Below are 25,092 nucleotides of genomic sequence, written 5' to 3'. Positions count from 1 at the left end.
ACAATGTTTGATATATGCAATCTGATATATTCCAGAAATTTTTTTTTGTTATGCTGGTTGAAAGTCTCTTCACATCCTGATAGCAATCCCTAAATTAAGTGGTCTAAATTTATTTATATGTATATCACCTGTGGAAGGTATTGGATCATAAAATGTTTGTCCAAGCATTGCATTCGATCTGAATGCAATGCGATGATGTTATGTGCTTTGAAACATGAGGTAGTTTAACGCTGTCTCTCATTTTGTGATGCTTTGCAGACTCTGCTGTGTGCGTTCTGTGTTTTGGAGGTGTGGCTTTGGAGACACTCTGAGGCGGGGGTGGGAACCTGTGGCGGCTGGTGATAATTATTTTTTTTGGGGGGGGCGTTTTTTTTTTTGCGGGGGGGCATTAGTCAATGCATGTTGACTAAATTCAAACATTAAAGAGAAAACAGTGTCTTCACTTTTATCTTTTTACACATACATTTCCCACATATAATTGAATGAGGAAAGGAAAAACAAAAGAATAAAAAAAGCATGTTGACTACTTGAACATACATTTTGCTCTCCTTTCTTTCTGGCCAGCAAATTTCTCAATGACTCTCTGATTAAAGTCAGTCATCTCAGACGTGTCATGACGTTTGCATTTTTCAGTCAGATATTTGAGGTCTCTTACCCCCGTTGTTGTCCACAAAACTTCAGTACCGACACTTAGAAATAAAAGACAGGGAAAGCAATAAAGGGCATTGCTAACAACACATCCAGCCAGCCACCTACGTTTCTCATAACAAGCGTGTGAAGCTACGAGTGCAGCTTCGTCCTCTGTCACTGGCCTGCTGCTGGATTCGTAAATCGCGTTGGTCCGGTTTGGGATGCTTTATCATTTTTTTTCTTCCAAAGAACGCCTTGTGAAAGAATTTGGTTTAACTGCTGCCATCTCTATGAAAGTGATCATCCTCCTAACAAGGTTTTAGCGGAGTCGGAGTGACTGTGTCACCCGCGCACTTTCGCTTTAGTGGCCAAGAGCGTAAAGTTGAATGACAGGTGAAGAGAACCAATCAGATTGGATAAAATAACACGCATCCAATTCTGATTTGCCAGGGACGCAGTGACCTGCGTCCGGAGGGGGATCTTTAAGAAACCAATTAGAGACCAGCTTCAGGTCTGCCCGTATATTTTTGGACTCAGATAGACATCCATTCGTCCGGCGTCCCTCGTGCATGAAACCGCATGAAACATATTGAAGAACATATAAAATAGTTAACCCATCAAAGCTCTTACTAAGGCTTACTGAGGCTCTTACTAACAGCCAGCACATCGTATGAGTAAACTAGTTTATTTTTATTTCATTTTTATATCATTTTTTTATGTATATTTCTGGAATTTTGATGGGGGCGGCGCCCCAGCGCCCTCTATTGACCAGCCGCCACTGGTGGGAACTCATGCTGTCAAAGCTAGCTTGCTATTGCTAGCTTCTCTGAAAATTGCCTACCCTGCCTTTAAGGCTGCAATACACTATACACAACTTTTGCCCAGATGTCTGCCCTGATTTCTGTTCTCGTGGTTGCCGAAAGCAGATTTTCAGCAGTCAAAGTTGACAGATTTAGCAGAAAGTCACATTGTGTATGATGGGCACAGGTTTTTTTGATGGGCACAGGCATCCAGTTGGAGGATATCAAACATGTTTGATTATTACATTTTAGAACACATATTGTTTTCATTTGTCATTTGTATAGTAACGAGGCACAGATTTTTTTGTGTGTGTTGTCAGTTTTTTCTGTAAATCATTTACAAGGTTGGTAAGTGTATAGTACAGTACATTATAGTATGAAAGCAGTCTTTGCTAGCAAAAATAATATGGCTGTATTAAAGGGGTTTCCCATCCAGTTTCTGGAAGGCCACCATCCAGCAGGGTTTATCCAGAGATATTCTTATTATGGGGATATACATTACCAACCACCGCTGCTCTACTATTGGCAATTACATTCCTATACCTTGGACTCTGAACTCTACCTGTCGCAAAAATGTTTGTGACTTCACTGTGACATTTGCTCCTAGCATTGCTATGCTGATGACACAGCTTTAGTTTTTTATTATAACCAGATGATCCGACAGTATAGCTGCATGGATCTCAGATGGATGAAAAGATTATGATCTGCAACTGAACCTTGCAAAGACAGAGCTTTTTGTTTCCCCAGCCTCTTACAGCACATTTTCACCAGCTAAATTCAGCAACAATAATCCCATCAAGTTCAGCCAGGAATCTTGGGGTCATTTTTGAGGACCAGCTGACCTTCAAAGATCACATTGCTACAACAGCACGATCATGCAAGTTTGCACTGTACAACATCTGGAAGATCAGGCCCTTCACTCTTTTAACTGCAGCCTACTATAAATTAATAAATTCTATTTTATCTAGTATATTCCTTTGTGTTCTCACTATTTCTTTATCCCCCTATTCTAGTTTGTACCATCCTGAGCGATGGCTGAAACGTTGTATTACTACTTCTTGTTTATTGCCTCTTTAAGATGAATCACTTGTTTTATTTAATTGTAAATCTCGTCGGATAAAAGCCTCTGCTAAATTAATAAATGTAAATGTAAAAAAGCAATTTTTTTCAGAGTGAACTTCAAAAATTGATCAATCCGAAACAAATGTTTATTGGCAGAGGTGTTGAAGATTAGGATGTCGGATCATCGTTTCTGCAGAGGGTTTATTCGGTGTGAATCCATTGACAATACCGCATATTACACTTTTTTTTGTTTTGTTTGTTAGAGTCTCACCTTGAAGTGGCTCTGGTTTAGCTCTAGCCTTAATTAAACACACCTGATCAGCTAATCAAGGTCATCAGGTTCACTTGAAACTTTCTGACTGGTGTGTTCGTGCTAAACTCTACAGCAGAGGTATTCAAACCAGCTCCAAGGGACCCACTGTCTGGCAAAGTTTATTTCTAAACTGCTTTAGCAGTTGCCTGTGGCTGCATCCAAAATCGCATACTTCCCTACTATATAGTAGGCGAAAAACAGTGTGTTATACCCGAATTCACAGTAGCCTATTCATAAAAGAGTCTAAAAGTACCCGGATGACCTACTTCTTCCGTCAAGATTCTGAAGTGTGCATACGATGGACACTGTACTATCCCATGAGGCCACGGGAGAGGATTTATGACTGGCAGTGGCACAACACAACTGACGCTGGTGGGTCACATGATAATGACAACATGGCGAAGTACATCCAGATTATATTCATACTACACACATTCATACTATATACAACGTCTTTTTTAGCGGTCGTGAAGTAATTATTCAAAATAAGTAATTACTCGAGAGTATGCGATTTCAGATGTGGCCTGTGATTTTCAAGTGATCCTGAAGAGCTTAATAAGCTGGTTCATGTGTGTTTGACTGGGGTTGAAGCTAAACTCTACAGGACAGGGTCCCCAGGAGCAGGGCTGAAGATCTCTGGTCTACAGGAACATGGCCTTCCAGGAGCAAGATTGGACAACCCATCTGTATATGAATAGATCTTTTTGATTTAGCCATTTTACTTACACTTCGGTGATAAAGTGTGATGTAGGCCTATCTCAGGTGCATATAGATGTGTTCACATTTACTGTTAAATCCAGTCATTTCAATAGGAATCCACGCAATTTGGAATTTTGCATGAGGGAGAAAGATTTCCCCATGCAGACTTTGCAATAGGTTCAATCTGGTCACGCGAATATGCCACATTGACCAACAGAAAGCTGCTTGGTTTGAAAGTGACTTCTATGTGAGCTGTGCTTTATGCGTCGCTACACTGTTTATAATAGACAATGGGACTTTATGCCCAATTTCTTGAATGTGACTGCACCTTTTGTGTTGTATTTGTAAATTATGAATTATAATAAAATATTTGGCCACAGATTTGCGATATGTGTCTGGAACCTAAACTGCTCTGGAGAAAGTTATGTTCAGAGAGTAAGTTTCTATATGGCTACTTGCACACCCTGAAAGTTACCTCAGTTTTTTTGGAACCAAAAGTTATCCATTTACTCTAAGTAAACATACCCGGGTAAATCACTTAACCTGCCTTTCTGGATCTCCAGCAGAATATTCTTTAAGAGGCAGTCTTTTCTTTTTCCAAAGTGAAGCTCTTACGGCTTCTCCAGCGCAGAAGCTTGAGGAAATTGAGACTTGCATTGAACACCTTATCATGTTCAAACACCATCTTGTAGAAGGTTTCAATGGGAAGGTCACCGTTTGGATCTGCATATTTCAGGGTGGTCATGGGTGTGTACAGAGTGTTAGTCTGATGGCGAAATGGTGGGTTCTCCATGGTAATCATTTTGAATGTGTGCTGGTTAGAGAAGAAATGACACATGGACTATTAGTAAATCAGAGAAAAAAACAAACATCTATCCTATTGGAATGGTAGATTGCTGCTGCTGTTTTGATGGGTCGTGCAAGTACCTCTGCAATGTCCTCTGGTGTTTGTCCAAGACTTTCAAATATCTGGCCGTAATTCTTCAAGTAGATGTTTTGGAACATATCTGCAGTTACTTTATCAGCTTTGGAGAGGTCTATCTTCACACCTTCCTCATACACCTTGCGCTCAAACTCTGTGATGACAGGTCCTGGTTCAATAAGGCTGATACTGCACATGATGAAAATAAAATAAACCTACAATAACAACTTAAATGCATTCAACGCCTTCAAAACACACCAGAAGTTTCTAAATTACTGTATCAATGTATTATCATGAACACTAGAACTGAGCTCTTTTAATCTTGGACATTTTGAGTAGTTCCCGTCACACTTTGGATGTGTTTACTAGTCAAATTTTATACTAAGCCTGGTTTTGTATGAATATTGCTTGTTTTGAATAAATTCAGTGGACATTCAGTGCTTGGACCTACATATGATCACTTACCTTAGATTGAATCTCAGAGCTTGAACTGCCAGACTCTCACAGAACCCTTCAACAGCAAACTTGGAAGCAGCGTAAATGTCATTAAACAAAATACCTGTGTACATGAACATGACTTTGATTAGGGATGGTAAAATCCTATAGAATCTGGTCCTGTTGAAGTTTGTTCTCTCACATACTGGTGTAAAGATCTCAAATGCAAATATAAACTGGTTGTTGTTCTTTTTTTGTATGGCTCACCCTGAATCCCCATGACACTGCTGATGACCACTATGTGGCCTCTTTTTCTCTTCTTCATATCAGGCAAAACCTCCTTCATGAGCCGCACAAGCCCAAAGAAGTTGGTGTCCATGACCATTTTCATCTCGTCGATGCTCTGACACTCAATGGGGCCAATCATTCCCATTCCAGCATTACTAACTGAAACACAGAGAACAGAAGTGTAGGGACAACAATACTGATTCAGGATAAATTAAACAAATCATTAGGTATTCATAAGCCTTGAAAAAAAATAATAAGTAAATAAATAAATATATATATATATATATATATATATATATATATATATATATATATATATATATATATATATATATATATATAAATAATTATTTTAAATAATAAATAATTAAATATAAATATAAATCAAATATAAATAATTTTTTCCCCAAATGTATCTTATCTACAAATTCAAATGCACTTTGTATCTTATCTACAAATTCAAATGCACTTTGAAAATAACCACTGATTGCGCATGTTTATTGCTATATTTTCAGTGCTCTTAAAACACACTTTATTTGGTAAATCAGTACACTATTATGCAAATGTGTAATCTAATCATGTGGCAGCAAATATGATTAAGAGGTTTCTTTGTTGTTCAACCATCAGAATGGCAAAGAAAGTTTAAAGAACTGAATGGCGAGACAGATTACAGGTGACAGGAAGGTCACAACTAATGGTTATAGTAGTAAAGCCATGGTTAATTTGTGGTTACCATGGTTTAACTATAATAACCATGTTTTTTTTGTTTGTTTGTTTTTTTAGTAAAACCGTAGTTCATTTCCGTAAGGGTTGAACCTTAAAGTGGGTGAATCCTAAATTGTCTTCTTGTCGGAAAAGGAAACAGAAGCTGATTCCACAAACATGACACTAAGTTAAATGTAATCTAATGGCCAAATTTACAGCCAATGCTGTAGACCATGGAATGTCCTCAGATTCTTATAGTTGGTTCCAGATTGGCTCTTTGAACTGAATGGCAGGACTTCCCTTCCACATGAGCGTTACAATTGTCAATCTCCTTATTCTACGGAACCCCACAAATGACATGCATGCAGGGGATTCTTTTCTTTTTTTTCTCTCGATATTGTGGCCACAAATTAAAAATTAATTCCCATGACTTACAGTATTAATTAGTGGCCATGTTTTATTAATTAATTTCCTCAGTTTTGTTCAATCGTCACCAGATTGGTTTAATTCGTTCCTTTGTTTTAGGCAAATCATGCCCATGTTGTATAATTTGTTCACTCATTTTGATTTAGTTAAATTGTAAGTATGATTTAACTAAAATGAGAGTACAGCATGGCCACAATTTATCTAAGTGTACATTCACATGACAACAATGTACAAAAAACTAAAAAGGTTATTTCACGTACACACGACAACATTGTTAAAACGATCGCCGTTCACACGGATCCACGAAAAACGCTGTATTATGTATGCCAGGCCAGTAGTTGGCGATGTCACTTTGTAAAGAAACACTATACACGACGTGCCTATAGACTGAACACATAATACGCCTTCACATGACCAAAGACTATAGATATAGAAAGAGGGAGGGGAGAATCTGCAACCAGCAACATGGCAGAATACGTCCCACCTTAAAAAAAGCCAAGTAAAGGAGCCAATCACTATTTAGTTAAATCATTGTGTCACTGCCGTTAGAAGCTCCGGTTCCCATAGAAATGTGCAGGGCTCCATATTATGCTGCCTCTGATCCTACTTAGTATTAGAAATATTATTAGTACTTACTTACTACTACTAATATCAGTATAGTATTAAAGCTACCAAATGCAATGGATATAGTGTAGTGTTGTTAATTTAATATACTATAAACGTATCGTAGCATTTTATTATTGAGATAATATTGTTTAGAGCACTGAAACAATGGAAAATAGTTTTTAGGCAAGAAGTACATCTAATCAAATCTTACTGAGAATGTCGACTCTACGCATGGGTAGGCTGCTCACACAGGCTTTGATAGAGTTCTCATCACACACGTCGAGCTGCTTGATCTCCAGTGTGCGTCCCAAAGTACGACCTGCTGCCTCCACCAACGCTTCTCCTTTAGCCAGGTTCCTCATGGTAGCATACACTGCCAAGGTCAAAACATTTAGCTTAACTTCCATTTAAGCTAGTCTGCTAACATTTGCAGTGACCAGTCCAAGTGATTTCAGGTAACAGATGGGGAACACAGTCATTCCCTACTCGTGCAAGTTCGAACTGACATAATCCGTATGGACTTTCACATTAGAATGATATAATGACTGCTTTATCTCCCATGTGCATCCCAAAGTATGACCTGCTGCTTCCTCTGAAGCTTCTCTTTTAACAAGTTTCCTCATGTGGCATAAACTTCCAAGTCTAAAACAGATAGCCTAAATTTAATTTGAACTGATATGTTAGCATTAGCAGGTAACATGGTGAACACAGTGAAAATGTATTAACTAATGGGCCAATGCTCAGATGTTTACTTGGAATAATTCAACATGCAAAGTACATTTATTTAGGAGAAATGTTAAAAAGTTATACAAAGAAAGAAAATCAGTTTTTTACTGCAGTTATTCAGAATATTGGGTAGACCGAGTACAGTTGTAACAGGGTAACATTTTGGGGACATGCTAGCATGAGAATTTGCTGAGAAAAGCAGGCAAACATCTGAGGTTATCAGTAAGAAGAGTTGTAACACTGTTGCTTATTATATGCATACATCACACTTATTTAGTATAAAACGTGTCGGTATATTTCATTTAAATGTAGAGCACACTTAGAATGCTACAACTGTCCCGGGGCAGTGTTACAGTTGTACCTTGCATGGGGTAACAAAAGCACTGAAAAATAGGAATTATATATGTATATTTTTGTTGGCAAACAGATAATGGCATTTCATAGAAGAAGAAAATAAATAGATAAACAAAATAATATATATATATATCGTTTATTCTGAACAGTATTTGTGCAATACAAAAGCAGAATTTCACAACTGTACTTGATCTACACCACTATTATACTACTATAATATATTCACAATATTTGTAAATATTTTATTAACTGGTCTTACCCATAAACCTCTTCTTTTCATCTTTGGCAATACGAACAGCAAGTGCCAATCCAATGCCAGAAGAACAACCAGTGATCAGAACAACCTTTTGATTCATGGCTGAAAAATAATGTTTCTTTCTCTGACGATGTGGTGAGACAAAGAACAGAAAGTAAAAGACTACTAAGAAGAACTGGATACACAATAAAGAGACTTGAGCTTGAAGGGAGCTTGAGAGATGAGCTAAAACTTAAACTTACTAATCCACTGCATAAAGACTCAGCAGAATGACCCATGTGTCACTCCAGTCTAGGCATGTGGTGGAACATACGTAACAATACGACTGCTGGGACACAAGTTCTATGCACCACTGTGGTCTAAAAGAAATATCTGATAAAACACAATTTCACTGTGATTTTTTTTTAAACATAAAATCATATAAACATACACCACTGTTTAAACGTTTGGGGGCGGTAAGATTTTGTAACGTTTTTTGAAAGAAGTCTTCTATATTAATATATTTTAAAATTTAATTTATTTGTGTATTGCTCAAGTAACTTTTATTACACATTTGAACATGGTTGTGCTTAAAAAAAATGTTTGTGGAAACTGTGCTACATTTTTGTCAAGATTCTTTAATGAATAGACAGTTCAAATAAAATAGCATTTATTTGAAATAGAAACTTTATGTACTTTATGTAACAATGTAAAAGTGATGAATTGAGAAATCAGCTTTCCCTTGAGTCTTTGATAAATAAAAGTTCATTGTGATATAAGAATATCCTGTAAGTTTCGGAGCTGGAAACTTCCTTGTTAGTCAAAGAAAAGCTTTTATTGACACCAGGCCCAGAGAACGCTCGACCTCAGCATATGTCGACCCTTGACGTCATCGTATGCTGAAACGCCGCCTCAACAGATAAATATGTACGCCTGCTTCTGTAGCCCTGCCCACCGACTCATGCCTGAGATGATATAGGCCTACATAGAGCTAAATCGTGTCGAACTTCTAAGCAATAAACATACCACAATAGCTTCATTCGGATTCCAATATTTAGAATGCATGGATGAACTTTATTTTTAAAGGGGTGGGTTTTATTCTAGGCTTGGTTGTGTTTATGGGGTGCAGTATAACATGTCTTAATACTTATTTTTTTTTAAAACCTTTATTCCACACCGCTGTCTCCACTGTCCTTTGAACGGCTCGTTTGCTTCCTGCTTCTATGAAGCCCATCCCTCCGAAAAACGCAATGGTCTTAGATTGGTTAGATGGCCAAATGTAGTTTGTAGTTCTGCAACAGCTCTCTCTCTTTCGTAATGACTGCGACGTGGCCTCGCCCACTTTGTTGCATGTTCGCGGGGGCAGTGTTTATGTTAATAGCAAGGGTTTATGATGTCACCAACCCGGGAAGAAGCTTGTTGTAGTCCAAACCGGCCGTTTTTGTAGGCAATAAACTGCCATAACTTTAAAAGACAATATCTCCGTTTGCATTGAACTTTCACCGCTGTAACTTTGCAGATACTGTTTATGCTCAAGCAGCAACATTACACACTAACTAAAGTTTAAAAAGTGAAATCGCATGCAACCACCCCTTTAATGAATATCCAGCCCACGTGGGGAAGACATTGCAAGTCTGTTCCTTCATTTCACCACGGATTCGTTTGTAAACGAGACTGGATTTGCAGACAGGATGAGATTACATGAGTGAATGAAGCAACACACTAATGTGAGTAAAACATTTTTTTTTATATGTGATAGTATGCATTGTTACAGATCGTATTGATTAACTGAACACACCTTAGCACGCTGTCAAAGGCTGAAGAATCCTTTATTTGTGGTGTTGTTGGTTCATTGCGATTCGGGATCAGACTCGCAAAGCCCAACGTCCCGGGGCTATGTGTTTTTCAGACGGGCTACCAAAATGTAAGCTGGCCTGCCGACGGGCTATCTTAAATAGTGAAATAACATTCCTTTCTTGATGTGCATTGTTCACTCTCTTGACTTGATATTTGAAGCGTGCGCGTGTGTGTGTACGGTTCGCGGTTATATTCACCGATCGGGCGGGCAAAGTAATACAAAAATAACATTCCAATCAGTCGCGGGTGGATGAGAGATGAATCATTGTGTTTGTTTGATAAAGACATTTTGCGAGCCCTGTGGGCGATTCATTCCGGTTGCCGTTTCCCCACACGCTTTCAAACAATTCCCATATGTACTGACAGGGGAGCTGAAGCTCATTAAATATGCAAATCTTATTTGTAAAGAAAAAGTGTCTTCCAAAATGTAAATTAATATATTGTTTTATGTGAATGTGAAGGCACAATGATTCTCACATCAGTTTGAAGCAAAAACTCAAGGCAACAACACCCATTAGTCAAAAGTCTTGTGGACACATAGCCTATCTATTGTGTGTTTTGTAGCCTTAATTCAGAGACTTACACTTTTTGTTTTTTCAAAAACCATGCATAAATGTTATTCTCTCAAAAATACAAGAAAGTACATATATGTTGCTCTCATATTATGGTAGCCCAGTTTGTGCTGAATACAGTGTAATGACAATTTTGCAATTAATATGTTTATAAGCAACTGAAAAAAGCACAAATGTCAGAGCATGTCAAAACTTCTAAAGGGCCAAAAAACAGCTCAGACGTTCTACTACATTTCTCTCCGATACGGTAGGACATTAAAATGTGGAGGATTTGAACTGTGGCGATGATTGACAGGGCAGTTTAAACAGTGACGGGATGCACGTAACTAAGCGACAGACTGTCCGTTAAAGATGACGAAGTAGTATGTCCCAAAGCTTGCATACTCTTCTGCTACACACTCAAAAGTATGTACTTTTTCTTCACAAAAAAAAAAACATAAAAAAAAAAATCTTACTAACCCTAAATGTTTGAACTGTAGAGTATAATTAATTCTTGAAACAATGTCAACATCAAGAAAAGCATAACTCAATAGTATTTTGAAGGGTATTTTTTATTATATACTGGGAATCTGAATAATTGTAGAGGTGCATTAAAATATTTTTAGCAACTACAGTATATTGTCAGATTACATTTCAGTTTGCATATTTGTGCAGCATTGTCCATACACTTGTACAGTTTTTAATAATCCAAATGCACTAAGTCTGTTGAATTGTCAATTACAAATAAATGTTTTCTTGCTTATAAAAATCTACATTTTCCTTCTTCATTCCTTATAATAGTCATTTAAAAAAAAATCATAATGACAATGTGGTTGAAAACGTCACTGGAATACAGAATTATATATATAAAAAAGATATATAAAAGAATTCAAATGTATAACAAGGCAAAGTCAAGGCACAGAAACAACAAGGCAAAACGTTGTTGATAGTAGCAAAATACGGTACATAGTGGTTTTTGCATACTGTGTTCCTTCCGCATCCCTTTCAGAGCACCAATGCATGAAACACACAAGGTATGAATTCTGGAAGCTATGCAAAAGTATACAATGGTTTGTGCATTTTAGAAACGAGCACGGATGCGATCCAGTGGGTCTGTGTCCCACATCTTCGAGTCCCAAGCCTGGAACCAGCCAGTGAAGGTTGGGGGCTCAAAGCCTTGCTTTATAGTGATGGTTGGGGTGCCACGGCGACCAGAGGGGTCAGAGTCCACATATTCTTTTGCTGATGGCAAAGAAACATTTTATGACATTTATCAATCAGCGAATTACATTCAGTGCCAATGCTAAACCAAACTTAATCCTCCATGGTTTTTGGTGCTTTAACTGAGTTTTCCTAACAATATAATGATAATTTTATAGGTATGAGTGAATATTATGTTGGTTATTGCTTCAGCATTTTAACTTACCTATTTTATCTGATCCAGTCCGCTCCACCTCATTGGCCTCAGTACCAATCCAAAGAAAGATCTAAGGGAAGAAGATTAAAAAACTTTAAGCTTACATTTAACGTTCAGCAGTAGACCTTAGTCACATTAGACACCATATTAAATTTAACACAGATGAAAACGGGGCTCTGTGAGAGAGAACTACAGTCTTTACAATGACATCCACTGTATAATTATTTTCCACTGTATACGTAATTTTCACAACTCAACTTTTTAAAACAGTTTTTTTGGGGGAATTTTGTTTCGTTAGCTTAACAATCTGTATGTTGGTATAAAACAGTACAATCCACTGAACGCAGTGTACATCTATCCCCCACTTCCTTATTTTCCTTCCTGACAAAAATTAAATATGGCACTACCCTGATTATAGTCTTTAACTGAACTTCAGTCTGTGCTCCATTCTGGTTTGTTACGCCCACTTTTCAAGAACCATTCAAATGATTATGGATAAGATCTATTCTCATCCTGCTTTTTTCTGGTTGGTTATCCTGTTTCACTCAGAAGTTTATCAGATTACAGAAGTAATGTGTGTTGTAAACATAATTTCATGCTGACATAATTTCAAGTCATCTGTATTTCAAATGCTAACCTGATCCCAGGTATCCAGAAGCATGACATCATCAGTGGCCAAATCCGACTGGGTGAACTCTCCAGGAACTTCCTCAGCCTGAAATGGAAAAGGAGAGGTACATGTATAGTAAAGTGTATGCAGTCATTTAACAAAGAAATTTGAATTAGTTGCAAATTCCAACTGTTAACTCACAATTAGACGACCAGTCTTGTTGGAGCAGCCAAACAGACGAGGAGGTTTAACACTCTTCTGCAGACTTTTGGAGGTCTGATATTCCTTCTTTCCACCCAAAGCAGACCAAAACGCAGCTGAGAGGAGCAAAGAGATAGATTAAACTAACCAATCAGTTCCAAGTAACAGGAAATGTGATTAGGTTAGGAATGCCTTTTAACTGTAAAAATGACAGTGTCTGAACTTTTATAAAAGGCAGACACCCACCCGGCTCTTTGCCCTCGGAAATTTCCGTAACACTGCCTCCAAGGAAGCTGCAGACGCATTTTGCAGCAGCCATTTCTTCCTCTGAAGCGGCCACTCCTTTCCACAGAAAAACGCCATCAGGAAACTTCAGCACAAACACATCATTAGTGTTCAGTTTAGATGCAGAAGGTTCCACCTGGGTGAGAAGAGAGAGACAGAGAAAGAAAGAGTCAGAGAGGAAGATTATTGCCTGATGGTCATTCCTGGCTGTGACCACATACAGTATGTGTTTGCTACCATCACTGACCTCCACAGCTCGTGTTGCACGGGTGGAGCTCTGACGGATGTGGAAGAGGCGTGTGTTGTCAGCCCGACTCTGACCACCTTTACGTGAAGTCCCACCCAAGTGGATGATCATGGGTTTCCCCTTGAACAGGCTCATCAAATGGGCCGGTTCCTGGCCCTGAGTGACGCGTACCTGTAGGACAACATAACAGTGAATTCTAAGTCAAGTAGACCTTGTTATTTCCTTTTAAAAAAACAAGAAATCCTTTATAAAAATGGAAACTAGATGCATAATTTTATCTGAAAAATATTTAAGATTACAATGACATCTGCCACGATTTTCTGTACCTGAAGTGTTGATTGCAGTATTTCATGAACTTCCATTACAGTACAATTTTTTTGTAGCTTGACCAATATTAATAATTATTTTTAAAGAATACCTTTAAATGAGTATTAAATGATGGCAAATGTATCTAAAAATTAATTATTATTAAAATTTTTATATTTAATTTCAACCAATATACACTGCTGTTCAAAAGTCTGGGGTCAGTAAGATTTTTTTTTAAAAGAAAATTCATACTTTTAATTCAGCAAGGATAAATTCAATTTAACAAAAGTGACAGTAAAGACTTTTGTAATGTTAAAAAAGATTGATATTTCAAATCAATGCTGTTCTTTTGAACTTTGAATTCAAAGCATCCATACTTGTTTCGATTAAATGCATCACAGTTTCCTCAAAAATATTTAGTAGCATAAATGTTTTCACAGTGATGATAAGAAATGTTTCTTTAGCATTAAATCACCATTTTAAAATTATTTAAAGGATTTAAAGGATCATGCGACACTGAAGACTGGAGTAATGATGCTATTCCATGCCAAGGTAACAAGGTAAGTAAAAAAATTACTCAACAGCTATATTAATAAAATAACAGACAATAGTGATTTTATAATAATTGTGCAGACCAATATATATATATATATATATATATATATATATATATATATATATATATATATATATATATATATATATATATATATATATATATATATATATATATATATATATATATATATATATATATATATTGTTTAAGCATGGAATAATGACCAGGCTCAAGACTTGGTAGTACCTGGACAGGTGAACCGCCCATGGAATCATCCATCTTGACAGTTAGAAAAGCTGACGCAGCCAGCTCGTCTTGAGTACACTTCAGTCCTTGCCTGATGTGAAAATCAATAAATATAATTAGAATATTAATATTGACTTGATTGGGTAAATATTGGCTAATCGAGTGAGTACATTCCGGCATGTCATCCTGTGACTGTCTTGACTCACCAGGTGTAGATAATGTGTTGCTCTTTGCTTCCTTGGCGATAGGTGTAGAGAATCAGGTAACAGTCTCCTCCATAGAACTGCCCATAGCTAGCAGGGTCAACAGGAACTTTATCCCCACCCTCGACCCGCCACACCTGCCGAGGTCAAGAGCAATGAACTTCATACAAGTGCAGTGTTGTAGTTAACGATAAAATCAACAGCAATCTTGAATTTTAAGCAATTATAGTTCAGCCAATTTGAATGGGTCGTTAGAATAGAGCTGCATTTATGAGTTTGTAGTTAACTTTAAATAAATGTTATAGTAGCATTAGCAATTTAGGCTAACAGCTTGATACAAACGTTTTAGAACAGCTGTCTTCTTCATCAACTTGTTAGTTTTTCTAAAACCAGGTTTGACATACATGTAGTATGTAGTTGTAGAACACAATTACTTTAAAGTCTCTTCAAGCAATGTTAACCAAAGATTTATCATTATTCGGCTAACTTTTCATGATGGAAATCAAATAATTTCTGTGAATTTGCTATGTTCATCAACAGAAAGCTGCTTGGTTTCAAAGTGACTTCTGTGTGAACTGTGCTTCATACCATTGACAATGAATTGACCTTTTTGCCAACAAAATTTCAACAACATTTCTCTAATGTGACTGCACCTTTAAATTAAAAACATGACCCTAAAAACTCATTAGCATTTCCTGAGGTAATTCTTGGCTCAAAAATGCTAAAGGCCCGTTCACACCAAAGACGATAACTACAAAGATGAAGATGAAGTTTTAAAAATAGTTCTAAATATGAAATAACAGAGTCCAGCCCACAATTATAACGACAATGGCACTGAAACAATATTGTTGGAATCCCTTTTTTACAACAATTTTTCCAGCAGATTAAAAATAGCACAAAATTAACAAAAATCAGCACATGCTTTTAATAAACTACGTTATCGTCCGTTGGTGTAGATGCTAACATTGGTGTGAACAGGCCTTAATTCTCCCCTGGGTTTTAGGACTGTATGGTGCTTGGTGTGATGAGCGTCAATATTTTTACCTGAATCTTGCCAGAGCCGTCATCCACCATACCGTGCTGGGAAGCCATTGTTTTGTTGGAGTGCAGACTGGAGGCGTCAAAGGGAACCTGTGGAACATGGGCAATGCGGCCAATGCTGTAGGCCTGGCCTGGACCTGTGGTTTGATTCTTATCCTTCCAGTTACTGAAGAACTGTTTGAACAGTGTGGTCTCACCTCCAGCTGGCATAACCTGGATCTGATCACAAAAAGTTAGATTGGTTACAGTTTGGCTTCTATTTAATCTACTTCCATTATCAGGCTGGCCAGAGTCTGATACCTGTGTGTTTTTGGGGTAGTTCTTTTCTTTGATAAACTGCTCTGCGACCTTCATGGCTGACTTACGCTCTTCTGTGTTTGCATCCGGTCCTGAAAGGTTAAAATAGATGAAACTTTCAATAAAGCAGCCAATCAAGGTATATATTTCACCATGCAGCTTTAATTAATATATATATAAGGATATCAAAATTAAATTTGACCATACCTTTCCAAAGAAAGATCTTGCTGTCCCCTCCATTGTCCAGGATGTAGCACTCGGTGGGAGTGAGCATCTCCTGTTTGAAAGGGCTGCTCTGGGCCACCAGAGATGTTTTCATAGAGCCTGCAGCATCAGATACCTAACCAAGAACATACAAATACTTACATTTATAAAATGCCATGAATTCTACACAGTTAGCATAAAACAGGGCTCGTTGTAACTCTGATATGCGCATAATAAATAAATGTACCATGTAAAGTGAGGCCTTTTTCTGATTGCTTCTGTCAGCCGTCTCATCGTCAGGACTTCCTGCTGGAATGTCGGGCTTGGGCCCAAGAGCCTAAAAATAAACAAACACAATAGGAGTTTCTACCAGTTTTCTCCATGGCAGCGGTCAACCTAGGACACAAAAAAATACTAATATGCAGAACCTCAGACAAGAAGTCAAAATCAAAACCAGATGAACTGGCATTCTTTGCTGATTGCACTAATTCCCTTAAATATTTACTAGTTACAGTTTACTAATATTTACTGTGACAAACTTATTCCAGCTTTCTTTTTATGTTTCTGTAGGGGAGAGCGGGGCACAACCTAACGCTTTTTGACTGTCTCAGTTTGTGTAAATTCACTTGGGGTTCAGAGTATTTATTTTTTTCTCACATTAATTCCCCACATGTCTAGTACAAATATGTGGTTTTGTGTCATTAATACAGTGTATACTTTTTTCTTGATTTACCCCGAAAGAATGGAAGTGAAATGTGACCACATGCCTCGTAGGTGGGGTACATTGTAACATGTGAGGGGAACAATGTAACGTGACCAAATGACAGCTTAAAATGTTACCTGAAATATTCACAAAAAAAAATATCCAAAACAAACTAAAATATTTTGTCAATAAAATACAATTGTTAACTTTTTCAAATAAAATAACGGCATTTTTTAATCATTAAAAATATACTGATTTTTGAGTTTGACAATAACAAACACATCGCTAAATACAACTAAACAGCATAGTTAAAACATAATAATAATGAATAATTTCTGAACTCTCAGTCATTATTCACCCGTTTCTCATGGTTTCTCAACAGAATTCGTAAAATAAATTGTTCTAATAGCGGCTCATTGTAATGCAGTGTTACAACACACCCCACCTGCGCAACTTGGATTTAAACTTATCTTAAAAAGATTTTTTTAATTTTGGCGCTATTTTTTCTCTAAATAATGTTGATATGGCAACTAGTTTCGTCATACTAAGTTTCGTCATCCTGGCATGTATGGAAAGGGTTAAAACATGCGTGTTACAACTAACCCCGCGTTCGGTTGTGCCCCGCACTCCCCTACCTTAAACCCTAGAGCATGGTGCTAGCAATGCTAAGGTCATGAGTTCAATTGCCAATGAATGTATGAAATTGAATACGCTGTTAACTGCCTTGGATAAATGTGTCTGCCATGTGAATGTTTACAGATTCTTTCTGTTGTACTTTCTCAAGTGTCTCTGTTTCTTTGTTTTGTCAATGTCTTTTTTTCGTATTACTGAAGCCTGTTTCTGTAGCTACAAAGATGGTCTATGATATTTCGAGAAAATTATCCATTCGTTAGAATTCGTTAGTTAGAATTCCCATTCGTTTCAATAACAGTTGCTCAGAACTCCTCTGTTTTATGGAACAAGATGTGTAAAGGCAATGAGGCAAAGGTTTGGACTTTAATTCAGTTTAAAGTCGCTATGTAGTGACAGATCTATTAATCCATATTGTTTCCCAAACATGTAGGATTGTTCAATCCATTGGGTTATTGATTGGATGGAAACAGATCTAAATGCGCGCTTGCAGTTGATGGTAACAAAGGTGCAGAGTTTATGCGGATGAAAAGAAGGAAATAGTTCGGCAATATTAGATAATGGATGAATTGATAATAACATGCATTTAGAAAATAAATGTGAATTTGCATTTCATGCCGACTCATAAACTCTTTCAAGGTGTGTAGTAGTCTGAAACGAGTTCTACCAGTTCATAGTCACCAGTATCCTTAGTTTAGAATTCAAAAAGCCAGAACACACTGCTCAAGAAGGGCAGTGCTGTTACTGGTCTCACTCTAAACTGTGTTTTATTTGTGTTTCATTAAATGAAGATTGTGAAGCATGTCACCACTGACCCAGTTAATCATGTCTTGACTTCCAGCCACAGCAGATCCTCATTCTTCTTACACACTGCATGTTTAAACTTGCAGCATAATGGCACATAGTTTTTTGTTTTGTAGAAGAAGATAAGACTTACACTAAGGACAGGCTCTGGCTCAGAACCGTCCTCAACCATTTGCAGACTGGCACGCCCATTTCTCTCATTATCACGAATGCCAATTGCCACCTCGGATGCTTTCAACCGCTCAAAACGGTTGCACTCACTCCCACACCATTGGTAAATGTCCTAGGAAAATCATAATAATTTCATAATCAAAATCATAATTTTGGATTTCTCAAAATGACAGCACTGAAGAAATGTATTGTACACTTTCTTACCTTGCCAAGATCAACGATGAAGCAGTCTCCATGATTGAAGCTGGCCCAAGACATATTGACCTCGGTGGCACGAATGGCACGTCGTCCTTTAATGTGAAGCAGACGCTTCACGTTCATGTCATTGGTCACCACATGCTGGAAACCAGAGGCCACACCACCTTGCTGTGTAGGGGGAAAAGACAGCCATTGAACAAAATACACCAGCTTGTCTTGTGGCTTTGTGTCTTGTGGCTTTGTGTCTTGTGGCTTGTGCATTACAAAGATTCTCATGATACACAGAAACTTATTGCAGAAGGAATTATAGTGAAAAGGGAAATGCACTAAATCTGAAAGGGGAAAAGGGGGAGGGCAAAGATATACGGAGTGTCTATTTACACCAAGTGCAAACAGAGTGCCTTGTTGGCAAGCACTATTTACACTAGCTCCGCCCAACAATTTTAAAAACAAGATTCAAAAATCAAGTTTCAGCGTCTACAGTGGCATAGTCAGTAGAGTGTAAGACTCACGGAACTAGGTTTTGACGCAATCGACCTGGGTTCGAATCCGCCTTTTGCAGAGCTCGCTCTTCTCCCTTTTCCCATCACATATCACATCGGAAAGGCATTTACTTTCAATAAATATAAAGAAAATGTTCTAAAAGTGGAAATAAAGTGCCTAACGAAATGTTTAATAATAATAAAAGTATGTATTGGGTTAGGGGTAGGTGTAGGGAGGGCTTTTATTGTCCCATTAAGGCGGCATCCATTTAATAATTTTAATAAATATAATAATTTACACTCTATGTTATTATTGCATCCTGTTAATGTATAACAATACTGAGGAACAAATAGTATGTAACTGCCAAAATAAAGTATAAATAGCATCTAATCGCAAAGAACTGCTACTTTTACACGGTGTAAATAGAATATATCTCTATTTTCACTTAGTACAAATAGCCGCTGCCAAATAAATATTTATCAAAGGAATACACTGCAAAATGTTCTGCTGGATCAATTCTTATTTCACAATTTGCCAGATATTTGCAAGGGAAAATTGTTCAGAAAGTTTTCACTACTGATTTGAATGTGGTTTGCGAGATCCTTCTACATAAACAAATTTGTTATTGGTAAAAAACGAAATCATAATTCATACACTACTACCCAGGGCTGTAGCCACCATAGACATTGGCATCCACATTATTTTTTGGTTAGTGCTCCATCAATAAAGCATTTCAATGACAAATTCTTACATTTTTGCATTTGGTCCTTGCTGTTACCCATTGACCTTAATTAACGTTCAGTCAAAGAGGCTTTATTATTTATCACTGAAATGTAACACAGTATAGTGATGCAAGCAGAGAATAAATTATATTCTTCTGACAACATATTTTTTGACAAAAACAAAATAATACATCTCGAATGTGAAAAAGGGTGCATTTAAATGGAGCGCTGACTGTAAAATTAAGCCTGTTACCATTTTGTCAGATTTAGCAACAAAAGTCTGACAGATTTGGCCTTATTTTTTTTTTCAATGAACTCTCTGTAAGGATTATTACCTTGTACTTAATTCCAGTTTTAAAGTAGCCAAGGAAGGTGACAGACTCATTGTTCTGAACCTCACGGTACTGGACTGGTGCTCCACCCAGATGGTCATCCAGCTGCATAGCAAAGATGGCGGCAGCTCCACCTTCATCCTGAGAGCACTCATTACCTGCAGTTTAAACAGACACAGAGAAATATCAGAAATAAAAACAGTGTTGAGGTGTATTTCTGAATCTGCTTACATACCTGACAAGTAAAAAAAACATACCACGTCATTGAAAGGGAAGTTTTTTTTTTGCATATTCGAAATTTGGCAAAAGTTTTAAATGATTAAATGTATTACTTCTACTCACCCAACCACATGTGGATATTGTAGGATGGAGCAGGGGTGGTGTAAAGGACAACATAGGCATCTCCAGTGTAGAAGTTTCCTTGGAGCTGTTTGGGGACCGGTTTCAGGTCCATCTTCTCTATTCTCCAAATCTGCAGACCAGGCGCTTTACCTGCATTCTGGAACTCCTTGTGGGAAACCATGATTCCTGGAACATACAAGAATGCTAGGGCTCAACTATGGAACTTTTTTTTTTTATTCCAAACAATTCTAAAACCTAATGGTCTGAAGTTGTAACTGCTAAGGGTTATAAAACAAATGCACAATGGATCTTATAAAAGAAAAATCTGGAATAGCAAGTGTCCTTATTGATTTACTTCATCTAACACAAGCTCTATAACAAAACTTACTCTATAAGCAACTGTAAACCATTTAATTCAAAATACCAATTTTATTTAAATATAAGGCAAATATGTGCATGCACGTGGTAAAAAAAAATAGACTCACTGCAGAGTAATGCAGAGAGAATCAGGTGCACGTATTCTCAGAGGACAATATGAGAATATGTTTATATTTACATGAAAAAAGGGATGTGATCAGCTGGATGTATTCAGTTGAAGTACAAGTTGTGTGCAGACTAGCAGGGTGAGGCAGACAACAGATGAGTCATTCCGCATGATTACAGCTGTGGGCAGACATAGTGCCCTGTTCCTTTGAGTTTACCAGGAAAAAGTTTCATGCAAAACATACATTTTGCATGTGTTTGAGATCTGCCAGTTAAAGATCCATGGTGTCAAAACAGTGCGATTCACCTTAAACTATAAGAGGTGACATTAACAAAGCCACATGGTGCAAATGTAAACCCTAGGTTCTTTGTACTTGTTCAACCACTTTGAATCTAATTTGATAAAGTCAAAACTCTTAAAACTCATAAAAAAGTAGACTGTTTTATTACATCATTTATTAGTGACTTTTTGTGTTTACACCATGAATAGTTTTACATGCGGTTCTAATACCATGCATCCACGATCAATCCTTTATTTAACTTAATTTTAGATTTAGGTTAAAATATATTTGTATATTGTGTAAATTTTCAGGTATTAATATTATTAGTAATATTAAAAATAAAAGTAATTTGCAAAATGCTGTTTGAAAAACTGTTAGATGAAGCATAGCCTACGTCACTGCAGTACATCAACTTCCATAAAAAGTAGACTGTTTTATTGCATCTTTTATTGGTGACATTTTGTGTTTACCCCATAAATATTTTTATACGCGGTTCTAATACCACGTAGCCACGATTATTCATTTATTTAAATAAATAAATTTACATTTGCCTAACTTTTTAATGGAAAGTAGGCTATGTCTGTCTGAATGGACACGCCCACATGTTAAAGTTCTAGCCGGGATTTTGAATAAACAAAACAATTAAATACGATTAGGCTATTTTTTTTATTTTATTAAATAATAACTATTAGAAGCAGATGCACATTTAGCAAGCAAAATATTTTTTTTTAGCTTGGAGTTTTTATTATCTGATGCTGTAGATATCCATCTCTGCAAAGTAGCCTACAATGAATAATAGCAACTATATGTTTGCTGTAAATATAGATAAAGGAGTGGCCAGCAGAATAAAAACGGTCCTACATTTTTTAATGAAACTGTTATTTCCTGTGCTTGACTTTCCGTCGTAAAGCGGGTATCTGCGTAGCCTATAAAATGCGCTTCCGTGAAACACCCCATCGACTCCAGAAAGTTATTTAAAGTTATGTGATAACCCAGAGAAGTGTTAACATAGTTTATTCTGAACTCAGCTGTCGTTCGGAGACTCAATGAAGAAGTAGCAAACGAGACTAAAAGTGATTGTTGTTTAGTTCTCTTACCTTCCTGGTCAAGAAAGTGCACAGAAGGCGATGAAGACAGATGTGGTTTGAGAAGCTGCTCCGGGTTTAGTCCAGATTCAGTTTCATACGTTTCAATGGATGCAAGCCGACTTTAAATGATCTGCCGTGTTTCCAGAGGAGAGGCAGATGCGAGTCCTCAGCCAATGACACTCTCTGATTCTCTTCCCCCCTGAGGCAGATCTTTAAACCAGCATTATGCAACTTTGTGGCACGAAGTCATCTCACTCCCCCTCAAAACATATCACACCATAATCCAAAATTACGCCGTATTCGTTCTTCTTACATAGACAGAACAGTGCAACATACATTACACATACAATTAAATGGAAAACCCATATGGTGGGTGCAGCAAGCAGTTAAAAAACGACAATATAGTACGTAATTGATGCATTTTTTTATTTTTTTATTTTAGATTTTAGCTTATAATTGACGTGAATATGAAAGGGAATATATTTGTATACTGTTGTGTATATTTTATATACTATGGCTGATAAAATCATTTGCAAAATGCTTTTTGAAAAGCTGTTAGATGAAGCATAGCACGTCACTGCAGGACATGTCAACTTCCCAAAAATGATTTCGTATTTAGTGTATTTCGACATTCTCATTTACACAGAGCTGTGGTTTAGGTCTGTATATGTGCACACAAAATGTGATCAGACTTTTTCTTGTGCATTCCATGTCAATATCAAATGCACTATTCATAATGTTGACGATGCAAAAGAAATGTAATGTACTGTGATAATTTGAATGTGGGATGATTCGTGTCATCCGGTTTTAGGTGCAGAATTGTTAATGTCTCAAAGACTGTGTAAAAACATATGAGAAACATTGTAGTGCAAAAGACAAAGAAAGGTGTTCACCAACTCTTCTATTTTATTATCATATTGACATTATGTGCATTATGTGTTCATTGTGCAGGATCATTCAACACTGTTTTTGCAGTTGGTAGTTGAAGTGAAGCATTGTTCCCACATTTAAGGTTAAGCTCACAACACATATTTCCAGTGAGGTGGCATTCTGTCAGACCACACCTTTCAGGTAATTATAGCAGTCAGGTCTGCTTGTTTGTGCTTTATGCACATTAAATTCACAGTACAGCAAACAATTCACTCTTCCCCATGTCAGTCATTTCCTCCATAACGTTTGCTGACTAGGCACCGCCCTACCCTGCTCTTGCATTTTCCAACACACCTCCACCCAGCCCTCATGGCTCTCCAATGTCATTACAATCTCAAGGCTTTCTCTGAGCCCTGCTACACCTGCAGACCTGAGAATCTACCTCACAGCAGCTGGCAGAAACAAAAAGCCTGTAAGATTTACTGTAATATTCTAGAGAATCTGAAATATTCCATCCAGACACAGAGAGCACACAAGCTTTCGATTTAATATTCTCATCAGATCCACCATGTAATGCCCTGAGCGCACTGCTTTGTCTGAATATGCCTTCGGGTCATGAAATTACCGAGTGGTATTTCTCAGGCATTCCATAAAGTGAAGGGTCAAAAAATCATTGGTGCATCTCTTGAGTTTCGGAAAGATCGAGCCTGATCTGCCTAAAGATTTGCTTAATGGCCTGTGGATTTAAAACATGAAGGTCTGACATGAGGGCTGTGAAATAAAAGCATAACAGGAGGAGTGGCATTATGTGGAGTGGAGTGAGTGAGTCAGAGTGAGTCACAGGCTCTCAGTGCTAAAGTTAGTCTTCTAGTGGTGTTTCCTCCACCGTCTATGGCTGTTTTCCATTGCAGAAACATAATGCTCACAATTATGCATAAACTACAGGGCCAAAGCTATGGACACTACAGTGTAACACTGTTTTGATTGTCCACTTTAGACATTCTACTAACTATAAGAAACTTTGCAACTACATGTCAAACTCTCATTAGAGTATTAGTGGATTGGTAGTAGAGTATTTTGATGGTCCCCCAACAGACATTCTACTGAATATAAGTAACTCTGCAACTATATGTCAACTCTACTAATCTAAACCCTAGCACGTAACCCTAAGAGTCTACTAACTGTCTACTACTCTAATGAGAGTTAGTTGACATATACTTGCAAAGTGACTTATAGTTGGTAGGATGTCTAAAGTGGACTATTGAAATTAAAGCGTTACTGTAACATTTTCATACTCACACAATTTGTCCACTAACAATGTCTCAATGTCTCAAACAATGTTTTTGCTTGATCATATTCTGTCATAGAAATTATGGTGGAGGAAATTACGTTAAACATGCTAATTTTTAAATATATATACTTGATTAAAACATTTAATAAAAATGGTTCCCTTGTCTTAAGGCTAATTTATTAGCTAGCATTAGCTAGCTAGCTAATTTCCTAAACAATTACATTTTCACACTTTTTTTGCAAGTTTTGCATATTTTCCTCATGCATCTAATATTTAATCTCAAGCATGCTCTTGAGAATGTTGTCTCCTTGGTAACCAAGTATACACTTAACTTAAAAAGGCATACTTGTTTGTTCTGGTGGAAATGACACCACAACTGAGGAACAGTCATTATTTGTGTCAAAATGTATGGCATTTTTGGAATCATACAATTAATATTAAAATGGTTTATATTTAGGCTACTTTAGTC

The 25,092-nt window shown here is 37.1% G+C and overlaps 2 protein-coding genes across 3 annotated transcripts; both read right to left on the bottom strand.

Moving 5' to 3' along the window:
• Positions 1 to 377: 377 nt before the first annotated feature.
• On the bottom strand, positions 378 to 8,477 carry LOC307141401 (retinol dehydrogenase 8). The gene is made up of 6 exons (XM_079841585.1): positions 8,226 to 8,477; positions 7,098 to 7,259; positions 5,129 to 5,308; positions 4,892 to 4,985; positions 4,432 to 4,615; positions 378 to 4,318 (listed from the first exon to the last, which is right to left on the bottom strand). Exons 1-6 carry the CDS (start codon positions 8,320 to 8,322, stop codon positions 4,079 to 4,081), a joined length of 957 nt encoding a protein of 318 aa, XP_079697711.1. The 5' UTR covers positions 8,323 to 8,477; the 3' UTR covers positions 378 to 4,078.
• Positions 8,478 to 10,488: 2,011 nt separating this feature from the next.
• On the bottom strand, positions 10,489 to 22,747 carry scinla (scinderin like a). 2 transcript variants are annotated; one of them, XM_079841862.1, is made up of 18 exons: positions 22,472 to 22,725; positions 21,167 to 21,273; positions 20,611 to 20,796; positions 20,272 to 20,426; positions 18,738 to 18,899; positions 18,496 to 18,645; positions 16,473 to 16,562; positions 16,229 to 16,361; positions 16,025 to 16,113; positions 15,728 to 15,943; positions 14,687 to 14,820; positions 14,481 to 14,571; positions 13,370 to 13,540; positions 13,084 to 13,258; positions 12,838 to 12,953; positions 12,664 to 12,741; positions 12,036 to 12,096; positions 11,162 to 11,851 (listed from the first exon to the last, which is right to left on the bottom strand). In XM_079841862.1, exons 3-18 carry the CDS (start codon positions 20,789 to 20,791, stop codon positions 11,691 to 11,693), a joined length of 2,163 nt encoding a protein of 720 aa, XP_079697988.1. In that variant the 5' UTR covers positions 20,792 to 20,796; positions 21,167 to 21,273; positions 22,472 to 22,725; the 3' UTR covers positions 11,162 to 11,690. The 2 variants fall into 2 exon arrangements, with proteins under 2 accessions (XP_079697987.1, XP_079697988.1); XM_079841861.1 differs by lacking the exon at positions 21,167 to 21,273 and having other exon boundaries at positions 10,489 to 11,851; positions 22,472 to 22,747.
• Between the last annotated feature and the right edge of the window lie 2,345 nt (positions 22,748 to 25,092).

The sequence above is a fragment of the Gobio gobio genome, assembly GCF_949357685.1.
Source record: "Gobio gobio genome assembly, chromosome: 17".
Classification (NCBI taxonomy): Eukaryota; Metazoa; Chordata; class Actinopteri; order Cypriniformes; family Gobionidae; genus Gobio; species Gobio gobio.
This window is presented reverse-complemented; position numbering and strand designations above follow the sequence as displayed.

Coding starts and splice junctions, on each gene's coding strand:
- LOC307141401 (XM_079841585.1), bottom strand. CDS start 8,322: ATGAATCAAAAGGTTGTTCTGATCACTGGTTGTTCTTCTGGCATTGGA. Junction 4,616..4,891: donor GCTCTGAGATTCAATCTAAG/GTAAGTGATCAT, acceptor CATCATGTGCAG/TATCAGCCTTATTGAACCAG. Junction 4,319..4,431: donor CACCAGAGGACATTGCAGAG/GTACTTGCACGA, acceptor TTCTCTAACCAG/CACACATTCAAAATGATTAC.
- scinla (XM_079841861.1), bottom strand. CDS start 20,791: ATGGTTTCCCACAAGGAGTTCCAGAATGCAGGTAAAGCGCCTGGTCTG. Junction 18,900..20,271: donor AAACTGGAATTAAGTACAAG/GTAATAATCCTT, acceptor CCCCCTACACAG/CAAGGTGGTGTGGCCTCTGG. Junction 12,097..12,663: donor TTCTGGATACCTGGGATCAG/GTTAGCATTTGA, acceptor TTCTTCCCTTAG/ATCTTTCTTTGGATTGGTAC.